Source organism: Epargyreus clarus, unplaced genomic scaffold (assembly GCF_041222505.1).
Source record: "Epargyreus clarus isolate Ecla_fem2 unplaced genomic scaffold, WU_Ecla_fem_2.2 ptg000015l, whole genome shotgun sequence".
Lineage (NCBI taxonomy): Eukaryota > Metazoa > Arthropoda > Insecta > Lepidoptera > Hesperiidae > Epargyreus > Epargyreus clarus.
In genome coordinates this window covers 8738057-8752764 of record NW_027332223.1, presented here as the reverse complement: position 1 = coordinate 8752764, position 14708 = coordinate 8738057, and the positions used below count along the sequence as shown (strand labels likewise).

Here is a 14708-nt window from a genome sequence, read left to right as displayed (position 1 = left end):
ATTTTTTCACTAGCCATTTATTTAATGTGTTATATTCGTATAGATAATACATAATCTGGTGAAGTAAAATAAAAGTGATGGTATTTATGTAAAATATACATATACCTGTACATTCATAGATTTATGGCGTATTAAAATATCACAAAAAGTGATTTAAACTGTTTTTTCTACGTTTAGACTTTTTAATTACTTGAATATCATAATTATACAGTCGGTGGACCTTTCTCTATGGTCAACAACAGTTGGGAATGATTTTTTATTTATTAGGATAAAACAGTTGAACCAATAAACCATATTGAACCAATGAACCAAAGCATAATGTACACCCATAGATTAGATAAGATACTTCACCGCCTTGAAATTGAATGAAGCCACAAACGGCTTATTTGTAAGTTCTTTTTTTGAATTCTTGATAAATAAAAACATTTTAGAGAAAATTTACGAATAAATAAGTAATACTGCGTAATTTACATAATAAATAAATAATTCAAATATTTTAGGGACATTTTAGCACGGAGATGTGGCAAAACTTTTTTATGCAACTATTTCAATTCTCAAAACTTTGTATATTTTCTTGTCAGGAGTGAGTAATCTTTACTTATCTATGTGTACACCATAAATTACTTTTTTAGTTCTGATATTAAAACTTGAATTTCGATATTTAAACGTGTTCAATCATTTTCTAGTAGCAGGCACCATGCGGACCATAACCCTCGTAGCGCTGGCGCTCGCCTTAGCGGTGGTGGTAACGCTTCGTTGCTGCGATGCGGCTAACGTCCGCCACCTGCCCGTACTGGACGACGAGGAGGAGTTCCGTCCCCGCCATCTCTACCGAGACTATGGTCTCATACGGAATCGAGCAGCGCGCTCCGACGATGCTTTCGACGACTACGGACACCTGAGGTTCGGCCGCTCGGAAGACTGACATCGCAGCGGCCACCGGACACCGCGCGTCAATCCATACAAATATAAATCACGTGCACATTGAAGTAATTAATTAAACCTTATGTAATGAAATGTCGGAGGCTGGGCCGATCTTTCATTATTTAATTAAATATTATATTGAATAAAATATTAAGGAGCACAATGTAATTTATTTAAATAAAATGTACGTCTGAAAAATATTTTTTTGTATGCATTACATTTTTTTTGTGTTTGGTAACAGTCATGGTCCAGTGAATGGTTTTGTAAGGATATAAGAATAGGAAGTTTTGCTTAATATCATTTCATTCTTAGAGATACTAGTCGAATGTTGATTAAAATACACTTTGTTTCCATAATATTTATTTATAACCAATAAATACATTTTACAACAGTTATTTATCATTATTATAATGTGTTAAATTAATATCATAAACTGGTTACATAGCATCGCAGTTATCATAATGTATACTTGTTTATAATTATGTACTATGCATAGATCACGGTTAAGGCATTACCTGGCTTTAAATCCTTTACCTCTACAAAAATGTAATGATTAGCCTTTTCCCTAACAATAAAAATAATAACATTAAATGTTACTTCTATAAAACGAATCGTTGTTGAATAGACGAATGTGATAGTTATTATTAGATATACCCATTGAGATGTAAATGTAATTTTATCCTCTGTGCAAACTTAACATGGTATGCTAGCAAAAGCGTCTTAATATTTCCATTCAATATTGTACAAATATTTTCGTTGTTTTATCATTCATTCATTGAAAATAAATAAAATATACATATGAAATGCAATGATTAACAGTAATTTATTTTAATAATACCTATCTATTACTCTTTTATAATTATTCATGTTTATAATGGTAAACATATTTTCACTGGAAATGTTGTTTATTGTATATTAGGCACGCACGATGTTACTACACTACATTAAATTAAATGAGACTAGTTAGTTTCTTTCTAATCTAAAGTATTAATAGCATAATTATCATGTTTATATTATACCTTTAAACTAACATTAAAAATAAATTGTACTTGGTGAATATGAAGCGTATTCAATCTTTGAAAATAGATATTTATAAATTTAAATTCATAATAACCAAGTTCAATTGAAATGAAAATATTTCATAAAATAATAGTGGAATAAATCGTATATTAAGAGATGACGTGACTTTAAATAGATACGTATTTTAACCCAAAAAAAATCATAATGATTAAATAAAATTTGCTTCATCCGTGTTATACACTGATCGTAATAGTGAGTATTTAAATAAAATTATAATCCGATGTGATTTCATTTAGTTCCTCAAATTATGTCTCGCTTTTGGGAGTTTCCAAGAAGAGCCTGAAACAATAGACAGTTTTGATTAAGATTAAAACTTAGACGAACATTTATATTAGCGCATTTCGATTTTTTTACCAAATGAAATTGCTTTTAGGCATATTCAGTAAATTTTACAGACATCCTAATGTTCATTTTACAGTATATCTGCAGGTACATTACAGCGTGTTGCGCTTGATCAGCAATGTATTTTTGAGATATTATGTATGAGGATGACTATAATTAGCACAGTATAAATATTTCTACTGTGACTATAGCCTGAACGGGTAACGTAAAATTGAAGTAGTTAATACTAATACTGCACATAAAAATATGTAGGATACCTTATTGACGAAGTTAACGATGGCCGTGGCGGGCTGCTCGGGCTCGAGCTCGGCGAACACGTGGCACTGGTTGTCGGCGCCGGACGACGCGCGCGCCACGAACGCGAAGATGCGTCTGCGGGAACAAAGTATAAATATTGTCAAACAACAACATTATGGTGTCGATTCATTATTCTTTTTTGTAATTTGTATAGGGTTGAATCAATGAATAGTATAATTATAGAAAGTTTTTAAAGACAGGTAAAATATTTTTTTCTAGTGTTCTGTATTCTTATTTTGTTTATAATAATCCATTACAATTTTGTAATCAGTAGTTCTATTACCTATATATGACTTGGCAATACGTAATAACGAAAAATTGGTAATCTTTTGAGTAAGTCCGCGCCAAGCTGCTAGTCCGCTCCAAATATAGAAACGAGTCGCGTCTTAATTGCACAGCGCGGGATCCCCCGGCACCCACCCGCTGCCCGCTCTCGCCCACGGGTACATAGCTGTGTTAGTGTACCCTTACGTTACGGAGTATATACTAGATAAACCTGTTTCGGAGTGGACTAGAATTTTCGCGGGTTTCTACCTAATTAACTAAAACACTGCAATTATAGTGTCACAAACTTACTTTTCGCCTTGAGTTCCATTATCGTTGTGATGGTAGCGGCGCTCCTCGGGGTCGAGGCCGGCGTAGGAGACCCCGGCGGCGGGGTAGTGGCGGCGGAAGAACAGCTTGCGCGCCGCGTCCGTCAGCGTGATGCCGCCGCCGAACACCTTGAAGTGGACCACGTGCGCCGGCGCCTGGGGAATGAGATATTGTATTAACTGTGTGACAATTACACGGAAATCTAAGTATAGTCACCTTGTTAATGCCACCTGATTCAGATATTAATGACAAGTATATTATTGTTTTTTTATAATATAGGAGTAGCAGACAACCATGTAGTCCACCTGATGGCAAGTGGCTACTGCCGCCCATGGAAATCTGTAATCAACCCTAAATAGAATTAGGTATTCCTACCTGAAGTCGGCCACAGATGCACCGCTACCTCTGAGGCTATGTCTCCCTAACCACACACTTCAAACCAGACCACAGCAGCGCTTAGCGTTACATTCATTATGCAGAAATAAAATATTAAAGCGTATGGAAATATAATAATTGATAATAACGCTTGATGCTAACCTTCTTCTGCAGGATGTTGTGTACAGCGCGCTTGACGGCGGCGGGCCCGGTGAGTGCTTCGGTGTTCTCCGCGCCCAGCAGCAGCACGTGGCACGCCGCGCCCGTCGCCAACAGCGCGCGCGCCGCCGCGCTCGCACCGCCGCCCGTCCATGGATCCCTGGTACAGTTATAATTGATTTATACGTCACGTATTTTTATTTTGCAATATTAATGTATAACTGTTTAATATATTAAAGTAAAGCTTTTTGTCCAAGTTCTAAGTGTCATTTTAGTGTAAAATGTATATGGCCCATTAAATATTTGCCAACTTTGGATTTAATGATCGTAAATTGAGCATTGAAAACCTGTTCAGATTTTTTCGGAGATATCCTAAGGTAACAAAAATGCCCACTATAAATTTTAATGATAACTTAAAAACCCTCAACTGTAATTAATTTTGCTAAATTACTTTTTATATTACAATTTCTATTACAATAATGTGAACTGCTAATATCAGATATGAACCCTTTAATAATAACTTTAATTATTCCTTTTAGTGGGACGAAGACAGTGCGGGACGCCCCCGGCACCCGTTCGCAGTCCGCTCTCGCCCACGGGTACATAGCTGCGTTAATGTGTCCCTACGTTGCTTCGCAGTGTATGCTTGTAGTTGTGTTCGACCGCATTGGCTCTCTAACTAACACCTGCGCGCATTAACTTCATAGGGGACTATACCTGTCGGGCAGCCGCAGCGGCACGGGCAGCGCGAGCGGAGTGACGGTGTGCTGGTAGACGAGCGCGGAGAGCGAGCTGAAGACGGGCTCGTCGGGGCAGCCGCGCAGGCGCACGCCGCGCGCCGCCGGCTCCACCAGGAAGTGCCGCACGCCGCCGCCCGCGCGCACGGCCAGCCCGAACGCGCCCGGGAACGAGTTCGAGTCGCGCACGATGAACGCGCCCTCCTCCAGCGGTTGGAGCGCTGCCACAGCTGTAATGTCACGTTTGTTGTAGGTACATCTTGTGGTAATGAAGGTCGTAGTTCAAACGGCCGGTTTGTATGCCGCCAGCTTAAACCATAATTATAGAGAATCGCGACGCAAATAATAATGCTGACATTTTGGTTTTTTTGCCATTTCTATTGGGTCTGTCTTCTATGATGTGTGAGCGAGAAACATACAAATTCCACCATTTACATAATTATAATCCGAAACGAGATTATAAATGCGAATAATATTTTGAGATAAAAATGTATTCTTATATAGAATAACTAACTGACCGGGCAGACGTTGTGTTAAAGCCATATAAAAACATTAAAAATCTAACATCGAGCGGTATGAAAGTTGATGAAATTACTGAAATGGCTATAAAAAATTGGGGTTGGTGATAAAAGGGTAAATAATTTAGGGTTGTATGTATTTTTAATGCCACATTATAGAAAAATAAAAACAAAAGAAATTGTGCAAAATTAAAAAAAAAAGCTAAGGGTGAACAATCCTTATCACTAAAGGGTATGAAAAATAGATAGTAGCCGATACTCAGACCTACTGAATATGCATATAAAATTTGGCCAAAATCGGTAAAGCCGTTTCGGAGGAGTACGGTAACTGACATTGTGACACAAGAATCTAAATATATATAACTCAAAGGTAACTGACTGACATAGTGATCTATCAACGCACAGCCGAAACCACTGGATTCCGCCATCCGCTAAGAAAGGATTTTGATCATTTGTACCCCCAAGGGGATAAAATAGGGGATGAAAGTTTGTATAAATCTTCTTGGCTAAGAATATTACTTCGTAACGCGAGCGAAGCGGCGGGCAAATCGTTTTATATATAAGATGTATACATAACATATTAAAAAACTGATATATTATTACTTTTTAAATCCAAAACGACCTTTAGACGAGCAAATAATGCCTGTTCCTTCGATCGATTCCTATTAGTGATCGAAGGCTTGTTCATAAAATTTAAAAAATGCTTTATTAAATTATTTTAAGATAGTCTTACTAACTACAAAACCCCCAAGTAACACGTTAACACCCACCATCATCCCTGGAGATGTTCGGCTTGTACCAGTAGTGGCTGGTGTCGCGCGCGAACCGTACGCGGTCGGGCGCCACGTGCTGCGGCTCGGCGCCGCCGCTCTCGCTCGAGCGCCGCGACCCGCTGCTGCCGTTGTACACGCGGTACTCCGACTCGGGGCTGCTTTCGCGCTCTTTCCTGAAATATATGTAACCGTTGTATAGTCCGCGTAAACCTGCTAGTCCGCTCTGAATATAGTAATTAATCGCGTCGTCATAGCAAATTGTATGACTACTGCCTCGCAACAACTTCAGAGCGGACTTGCAGTTTGGAGAGGACTATAACAATATCCCCAAACCATGGATAAGTATACCTCACCGCCTTGTAATTGAAGGAAGCCATTAAATGGCTTAAACGGCTGACACTTCTGTACTTACACTACGCGGAACAATGCCGAAATACGCAGTTAAAACACAAAATTGAAGAAGGAGTGCGGTGAAATATCGTGACATTCGTAAATGATTTTAAAACTAAATTTTTTATGTTCTTCAAACACGAAAATAGATGAAAGTGACAATTTTAATTTTCAAAACTGGTTACATTTTCTTGTTAGGAGTGAGTAATCTTTACTAATCTATGCCCCAAACAAATAATATAAGAAAAGGATGCCTAATCAGTTGAATTCCGTCATTCTTGAACAATCCGGAATTAATATTATTCTTTTTAATAGTAATGTGCGTATTAATTTCTAATTAATGGTTGGTTGTACTAACTCTTGAATAAGATACACATGTTTCGAGTATAAATTCCCACTTTCTTTAAGGTTCTCCATATGTAGAGTTCTCATAGTAATGTAATTAAAGTCTAAATTTTCCTTATAATTGAAGAGAATCTGGTTCTAAAAATGGGACAGCATTTGTAAGGGCGCGCTATACTTATGGTGGATCGCAATTTGTGATGTTGCGATGAACGGTACATTTTCCATTAGGTATAATATGTAATCCGGTCACCACTAAATATTAATTACATTAAATTCTCTTGTTGTATTATCATTAAATTCACATACATATATTTTTAATAACACTCATGTGTCGGCTCGCTTAATTGTTCAGGGAAGTCATAAAGTTTGGCACGAATAACATTTATTTTAATTATGTTGTGTTAACTTTAATTCTAAATAAGAACCTTTATATATTAATGGCTCTGTATTAATTGAGGTTAACTACCATCTTTTTGTCATAATACAGTAAATTCAATACAACTTTGTAGTTTGTAGTTTTACTTTTTACTTTTTATAATTTTAAGTACCCAAAGGGTATAAACCGATCCCTATTATTAAGCTTCCGCTGTCTGTCCGTGTGTCACGGGGCTCTATCTCCTGAACCGTAATACATAGACTAACACTTGATTTTCTTACATAGTACGTATGTACAATGGTGGCCTCCATAACAACAAGAAATAAAAAATAGCCAGAAAATAAATGTGTGTCCCCATACAAGAAACTGCTATTTTAGGAATTATATTTACCTGGTAACTGGTATTTTTGAAATAATATGTACCTGGTGACTGGCGGCGAGCGCGGCGGGCGCGCGGAGAGCGAGGGCGTGGGCGTGGGCGGGTAGGGCGTGCGCGGGTGCGTCGGGAACGCGGGCGTGCCCGCTCGCGACTCCGCGCGCGACTCCGCCCGCGACTCCGTGCGCGACCAGCTCTCCGATCGTTCGCGGATCTGGTATCAAAATAGAAAATACATTTAATACATTGATCTTACGAAGGTAGTTCTAGTAATGACCCTTAATATACCCTGGTCTACCTGTCCGACCAGTATAGGTAAATTATTTTAAAATAAAATATTATATAACCGTAATATTTTATTACTGTTACGAATTTAGTCGTGGAAATACTAAGATAATGCAGTTTTTTCCATTACATAGGAAACACAGACAACTTAAAAAGAAACAATAACCAAATAAAGAAAACCAATTTTGTCGTATGAAATTACAATAGGAAACTAATTAGACGCGATCTATTTAATATGGCAATATTTCAAACAAGTAAAAGTGTATAATATGCTTACGATATTATCGCTGGAGAGGGGCTCCGCCAGCGACAGCAGGCCGGGCGCGGGCGTGCCGACGGGCGTACTGCTGGCGCTCCACTCTCGTGTCGTTAACTTTTCATACATGAATTTCCTAGATGACGTTCTGGAAACAAGAATTATATTTATTTTGGGAGCAGTTCACGAAAATTGCATTTCGATAAAAAGTTATATTGGTTGCCTATATAGGCAACCTATATAACATTCAGTGCAAGATTTATTAAATTTGATGCGATATTTAAAATGTTAAAGTTATCTTTACATACGTTATATGTTTAAGGCACTTGTATCATTACGATATTATTATATATAAAATAATATAGCAAGTAAATATTATTTAAATAAACTCTACCTGTCTGGTGCTTGTGGACTGATGCTATCAGTTCTCAATGGCGTGCGAGCAGTGTTCACATGAAGGGGGACGCTAAAATCGTCGTCGTCATCTGCAAAAGCTGTCGTGTCGCTTGTATACCCGTCCACACTGCAAAAAAACAATTCTGTAAGGTACCTCGACTCGTATTCGTAAATGTGGTATATTAAATTCAAACGCTTTTTATATCCAAAATCCTATTAAATTACTCTCATATTCTCGTTTTTAAAAGTTATCGTATAAACCAAATGTTACTAAAAATTATCAATGTTTAGTTCTTGCAGAATAATGTTTAAAAGTCATTTAATTAAACGCATAAACATTTAGTGTGATTTTTGTAGAAAGACCATGTAAAATAAATAATCACAAAGAGTTCTCACCGATGACTAGCAGATCGGCGCACGTGTCGCGAAGGCGCATCCCATTCCAATGGCAGCCTGGCCACCCTCTCTCGAGCCTCCTTCCTCTCTCGGAGCTTCTGCTGTTGCCTTTGTAGCCATGTCAGTCCGGAGCTGCCTTCCGCGCTGCTCTCCGATCTCCTGGGTTCCCGACTCCGCGATGACTCCCGCCAGCCCAAAGTGCTTGTTGATCTCCACGTGCCATTGTCGGGAGTCGATTTCCGTGCACTGCTCGGTGGCCGATCTATCCACTCTGCCTCTCCATTCATCCATCTGACACAAATAAATTATACAAAACCCTCAACATTTTATCGATTGTGAAAAAATATCTCATTTCAAGTAATTTATTACATGTATTAATAAAATGGAAGAAAACGAATTAATGAAGTTGAATTTATGCAAAGGTATCCGGTTTTTTCAAGTATAAGGACAAGACGAGATTATATTTTTAATTAGGTATTATTAACTCAAGAGCGCTATCAAAACCGTAATAACTGGGACTGGAATGTAGCTTATCAAATTAAGCGATCTACATGAATTATCGTGCCAGAACGCGTATGGACCCGTACCTAACAAAGCAGCATTTATTAGAAAGTAGATGTGACAACGTATATTTACGTGAGCGCACCGGGCGTCGTCGGTCCGGTCGCTGTCGCCCGTTTATGGCGACGTTTATCTCGAAATAGCAACTCGTTTGGGTCAACGGCGACGCAATCACATGCCATCGCTCAAATCAAAGCAAACAACTTCGAATTACCACCCGCATTACCATTTAAAGCTTACCACCTGTCACGTCAGTTCGTTAAGTACGATAACAATTAACCCTAACTAACTGGCGTTAGTTGCGATTGCTACAGAAAGGCCTTGATTGAAAGTAGCAAAACATAATAAAATTAGCAAACTTGTTTTCGATTAGGCGCCTTACAGATAATGTTTTGCCAAATGCTACCTATTTTCTAGAAAGCGCCTATTCCATATAGTGATCAGCGGATGGTCATAGTACGAGTATTTCATATTATCTCATCACATAACAGTGCTTGGGAACGTATAGGCAGCTGGCGCCACATAATTCGCAGCGATCAGTTTATGGGCCCGCATGTGCGGTGGGTAATGCCGCGGAACGACTAGCCTGCTGATTCGCCCGACCCACGCCCACCACTCCACTCAATTATAGCTTCCGTTTACTTGCGAACTACTTTGATTTGTAATATCTTGGTATTGGAAACACTTTTATTTTTATCTATAAAATCTGCGAACCTGATATACAGACAACGATGAATTTTAAAATATAATATTTTGCTATTTATTTCAAAAAGACCGTTATTATGGAAGGACAAAAAGACAATTCGCCCATGCACTTTTATTATCAACATCAAATAGTATTAAGGTCCTGACACCAACCAAAGGTGTGGTCGGCCACCTCGAAAGACTAGGCTAGAATATCCTCCATGTGTTTCTCACTAACCTCACCCTACGAACCAGAACACAGCAGCAGGTAACACGTTTCATATAAAGCAGAAATAGCTGTGGTGATCTGATGGTGCCTCCGGAGTCAAGCCACGTAAGTTCTTAACGCGCAAAACTAAAATATTGCGGTACCTTACCATATTGTATAATCACACTATCCATCACATTCCTATCTGGATAAGCACATAGCTTTAAAAGGATTATAATCTAAGTACACAAGAGCACAACTTTACATAAGTGGCATCTCAAATGCCAGGAGGGTCCATTTACATACACTTAGTTACTACATTTAAATACCAACGCTCTAGAGTTATATTAAGTGTACGACATTTTAATGGTTAGTGAGTGTACGAGTGTGTGTGACAATGAATACGTTTAATTATAATATGCTGACATTTATTACGCATAAATAGTCCTGTATTCATGTCCAGGACGAGGCACGCTTCTCGTTCGTTAATGTCGTTGCACAATGCATAGTAATTGCCGTGATTGACAGCACGATATCGCAGTATTATCGTACTTACAATATTATCTCTTAATCTAGTTTAAGTGCCATTAGTATGGCCACGGGAAACATTATTTTATCTGATTTATTACATTTATAACGAAATGCTCGCGATTTCGCCTGTGTGCTAATTGGTATTGTTTTTTAAATTCCCAGAATAAGGTTTTTATTTTTATCTTCAGCTATATAGTTGTTTAGCTGCAGTCAGATAAAAATTGGAACGGCTTAGAAAATTTAGACTTATTTACAAATCACAGATTCATTTTAACTATGTGCTGAGTTTTGATCACATTTGGAAAACTCATTATTCGATTTTACACATCTAAATTTCCTTGAACGAAATTATACCCATTGTAAGTCCATTACTCTTTAATAAAGGCTTATGTGGAAATCATTCTATGAAATTAAATAAACATCTTTGCCCCTAATAGAGATAGTCAACAAAGAGCGTGTTGTTACGGCCACACACGATCTCTTTAACTAATTACAGCAATTTACTGCTTGTTCCCGATGAAGAGCTATTATTGCTAATCATGGTTATCTTATACCTTTAAGTTAATTCTAGAATTCTACACATTTTTGAGAAAATAATTCGGTGCATTAATGTAGGTCGTTGTAAGTATATTTTAGTTTATTCTGTGTCTACAAAGTTAGCGCAAAATTTTAATATTCTTATGTACCTATTATATTCCCGCAAGTGTTTTAGTTTTACGAACCTAGTACATGTGAGCACTATCTAATATTTGTGTACATGTATGTACACAAGTGTTTCAGTTTTACGAATTTAGTACTTACTTGAGGTAAAAAACTATCGTTTTATTTCGGCCGTCGGTGCCATACAAGGAAGGTATAGTGTACAGTTTCTTTGTTCTTATCAATGGTTGTTGTTCAATTAACGCCCACAGGATGGATGTGAACCCACGCGACGATCCGTCATGGAAACGATCAACCAGATCGTAGGCAACCGAAGCAAAAACTGACCATGCTGTTTACTTTTAGGGCCGGTGGGACATTGCGTAATATTTAATAAATATTCTTGAATAATATTTAGTTAATAGGTACTCATTAATACTAAATTATGGACGAAAATCTTTTTGAATGTTGTGAAGAACTTTACCATATAAGACCTTAAATAGATACGCGATGATTCATTACTAGCTACGTTGTCGAAGAGGCAATGGACTGTAATTAAAACAGATTGAGGATTCGTGTATTCATGTCGTTAACAGTGAGCATAGCATAATGTGCAGTTGGAATTGGATGTTATTATTATGAGTCCAATAAGACAGCAGCTTGTGATAATGTCGTGCCTGTTGATAGATTATCTCTACAATCCATCCAGCCTCTACAGATGTGGGCACTAAGGCATTCTACACTGGAAGGGTATTCAAGAAATCCAGCATTCGACTATGCCTTGGAGTTTGGAATGTTTAGAAAATTTCTCTCGATAAATACGCTCTAATAAGTTCAGGCCTCATAACAAAAAAGGCAAACTCATTCATTTATTTCAAAAGCGTTAATACGAGCCTAGGAAATAACGAGTTGCCATTTTTAGCTTCTATACATCATTAAGTTGATGAAAGTTCAGTTCCCTATATCGCTATGTAAGAGAATATGTGCGGAAATATCAATCAATCAGTTGTATAGACTAAGTACTTTAATATATAACTAAGCCAGCGTGGGACAATCTCAACGCATGCATCTAAGTGTAACTTCCTCAACGAGTAAAGCAATCTGGAACTCGTCAAGTGGGTGAGTACCAAAAGGAATCATAAACTCGATCGAAGATCTGTTTCAGGAGTACTTACACTCCAAATTAAAGTGGAGTAATGCTCAGAATCACAATTACGAACACATAAAGATAATAGAATGGGCTTGCAGAGTAATCACGGAGATCGGTTACAGTATATTTTATTGCTCTTCTTCATTGGTAATGAAGTGGGTCGAGCGGAACGCGGCTAAATTAATTAACCGTCCACAATGTCGTATCATGTTTGGCGTCACGAGCGCTTGTTTACAAATGTTTTGTAGTTGCAAACAAATATTTTCCCATGAGAATTATATCGATATTGCTTTTATATGAACATGTTCTTTAATTATAACTGTATCTGCTTATAGCCTTTCATAAAAGGGCAATAAAATAATAAACCTTTATGTAATGTCCAGGCAGCCTTATGTGCCAGTACTTTTATGTTTAAGTGCCAACGATCAACGATACAAAATTTATGAGGTTGAGTGGGAGTTCATTTTAAAGATTTTGTTTTTTATTGTTTATATTAAGAGCGAAATCTGCTCGCAGATAATGTCTGTAGTAAATTGGCTAATGAGTTTGGTTAAACACTTGCTATTTTTGCTAGGTAGAGGTGAAATTTATACGAATCTGGGAAATATCAAAGCATCCAGAATGTTGCGTTCATGATTTTATAAAAAATACGATGTAAATAGTGTAGTTGTGAATGTAAACATTGCAGACCAGCGGTGTAGGCGGGCCGTGGCCTTCACGCCTACAGCACAGGAACACATGTTTACATCTGCCACCAAATGCCCCTTCTTTTAATTACGTACCCGAATTTTATTACCCAAAATCTGGTGTCAAAGTTACCAAGCACACCATTAAAATTCATAACAACACACATGGACGTATACCGGAAACATAAGAACCTACGTAGTAGGTACTAGTACTTTACTTACTTATAAAAATTAAAAAATGTTCATAGTACCTAACTTTCAAGGAGTTTGAGTTTGGTTGTTAACTTAACTGATTTATATGGTTGATTATTGTTCGTACCTTATTAAATTATAATTTTTAAAAAATATGTTTAGTATTAAATTTAATTTATCAGCATAACTTGGAGAAAAAAATAAAAGTAAGTAGGTATATAAAAGTGCTACGTATGCAAATCAAAGATATATTACCTTCCATTTCGTAAGGGTGACGGAGAAGCAGGTGGCGGTATCGGCGAGGTGGTAGTCGTGACGTCTTCATGAGTAAACTTGTGAAGGGTCCGGGGCGAGAGAGGCGTCCTAGGCGACGGCTCGGGGGTGACGGTTCGCTCGTCGTCGTCGTCTTCGATGGGCCGGTAGCCGCGGTCGCCGCCGAGCGCCCGGCGCACCAGCTCGGGGCTGGCCAGGCGGTTGGACGCGCGCAACATGCCGGGGCGGAGGCCGGGCGCGCCGTAGGTGAAGGGTGCGGAGTCTGCGCGCGCGTGATACGGTATGTCGGGGGCACGTTCGGCGTGCGACTGCGCCGATTGCGTCGCCTGCGCCGAGTTGGCGGCGGCGGGCGGCAGGTCGGGCAGCGCGCTCACGGTGCGCAGCATGTCGCCCAGCAGCGCGTCGAGCTCGTCGGGCGGGCTGGGGGCGGCGCGCCGGCCCGCGGACGAGATGCCCGAGTCCATGGAGGCGCTGAGCGGCGAGGCTGGCCCGCCGCCCGCGCGCACTACCGTCGCGTAGATGGAGCCGTCGAGAGGCCCGAATGTGTGCGCAGCTTCTCCCCCTTCTCCGGCCTCGGCACCAGACCCGGACCCCTCAGCGCTTCCGTTGTTTTCACCTGTCACCAAATTTTACATATTTATCTAAAAAGCTCTTAATTTATAAAATGAAGTCTAATCGTACATCAGACGATAGATTAATGTTATATATTTCTTTTGGTTTGGTCATAATTTCGTTTGGTCAAATGTGAACCACTTTCAGAATTTAGACGAATGTTGATTCTTTATCAACATTCATCATTTTTACGTTCCAATTTATAAATCCTCCTTCACATCACCCCTCTATGCAACAATTAATTTCTTTTTTATTTTAAATTTATCCGCGGCGAGAATTTCCCACGTAATGACAATAACTTATCGAGATCATGCAAGTACACGTGGTAACTGTTTATTCCCAGTACCCGCTCGGTAAATGCAGTTACGTTAGTTCGCCCTCCTGACGACATCCTTAAAAGGACTAAGATCGCTTCCCGTTACTTGTATCCCGAGTGTCACCTATGTCTCTGGAAGATAACGTTGTCCTAGATACGAAGAAAAACAGAATACCATTATTAAAAATTTAAATAGTATGTAATGTAATTAAAAACCAATCATTTTGAAATACATAT

The 14708-nt window shown here is 38.8% G+C and overlaps 1 protein-coding gene across 12 annotated transcripts in view; it reads right to left on the bottom strand.

The window, feature by feature from the left end:
• Positions 1-1267: 1267 nt before the first annotated feature.
• by (focal adhesion protein tensin) overlaps positions 1268-14708 on the bottom strand; it is a 112942-nt gene continuing 99501 nt past the window's right edge. For all 12 annotated transcript variants that reach the window (XM_073080530.1, XM_073080529.1, XM_073080528.1 and 9 more), the window contains 11 exons: positions 13526-14159; positions 8620-8910; positions 8222-8350; positions 7849-7975; positions 7334-7500; positions 5797-5972; positions 4489-4738; positions 3775-3931; positions 3220-3392; positions 2604-2718; positions 1268-2283 (listed from right to left, as the gene is read on the bottom strand). In XM_073080530.1, coding sequence (XP_072936631.1) covers positions 2245-2283; positions 2604-2718; positions 3220-3392; positions 3775-3931; positions 4489-4738; positions 5797-5972; positions 7334-7500; positions 7849-7975; positions 8222-8350; positions 8620-8910; positions 13526-14159 — 2258 coding nt within the window. In that variant the 3' untranslated portion in view covers positions 1268-2244. The remainder of the gene's footprint in view (positions 2284-2603; positions 2719-3219; positions 3393-3774; positions 3932-4488; positions 4739-5796; positions 5973-7333; positions 7501-7848; positions 7976-8221; positions 8351-8619; positions 8911-13525; positions 14160-14708) is intronic.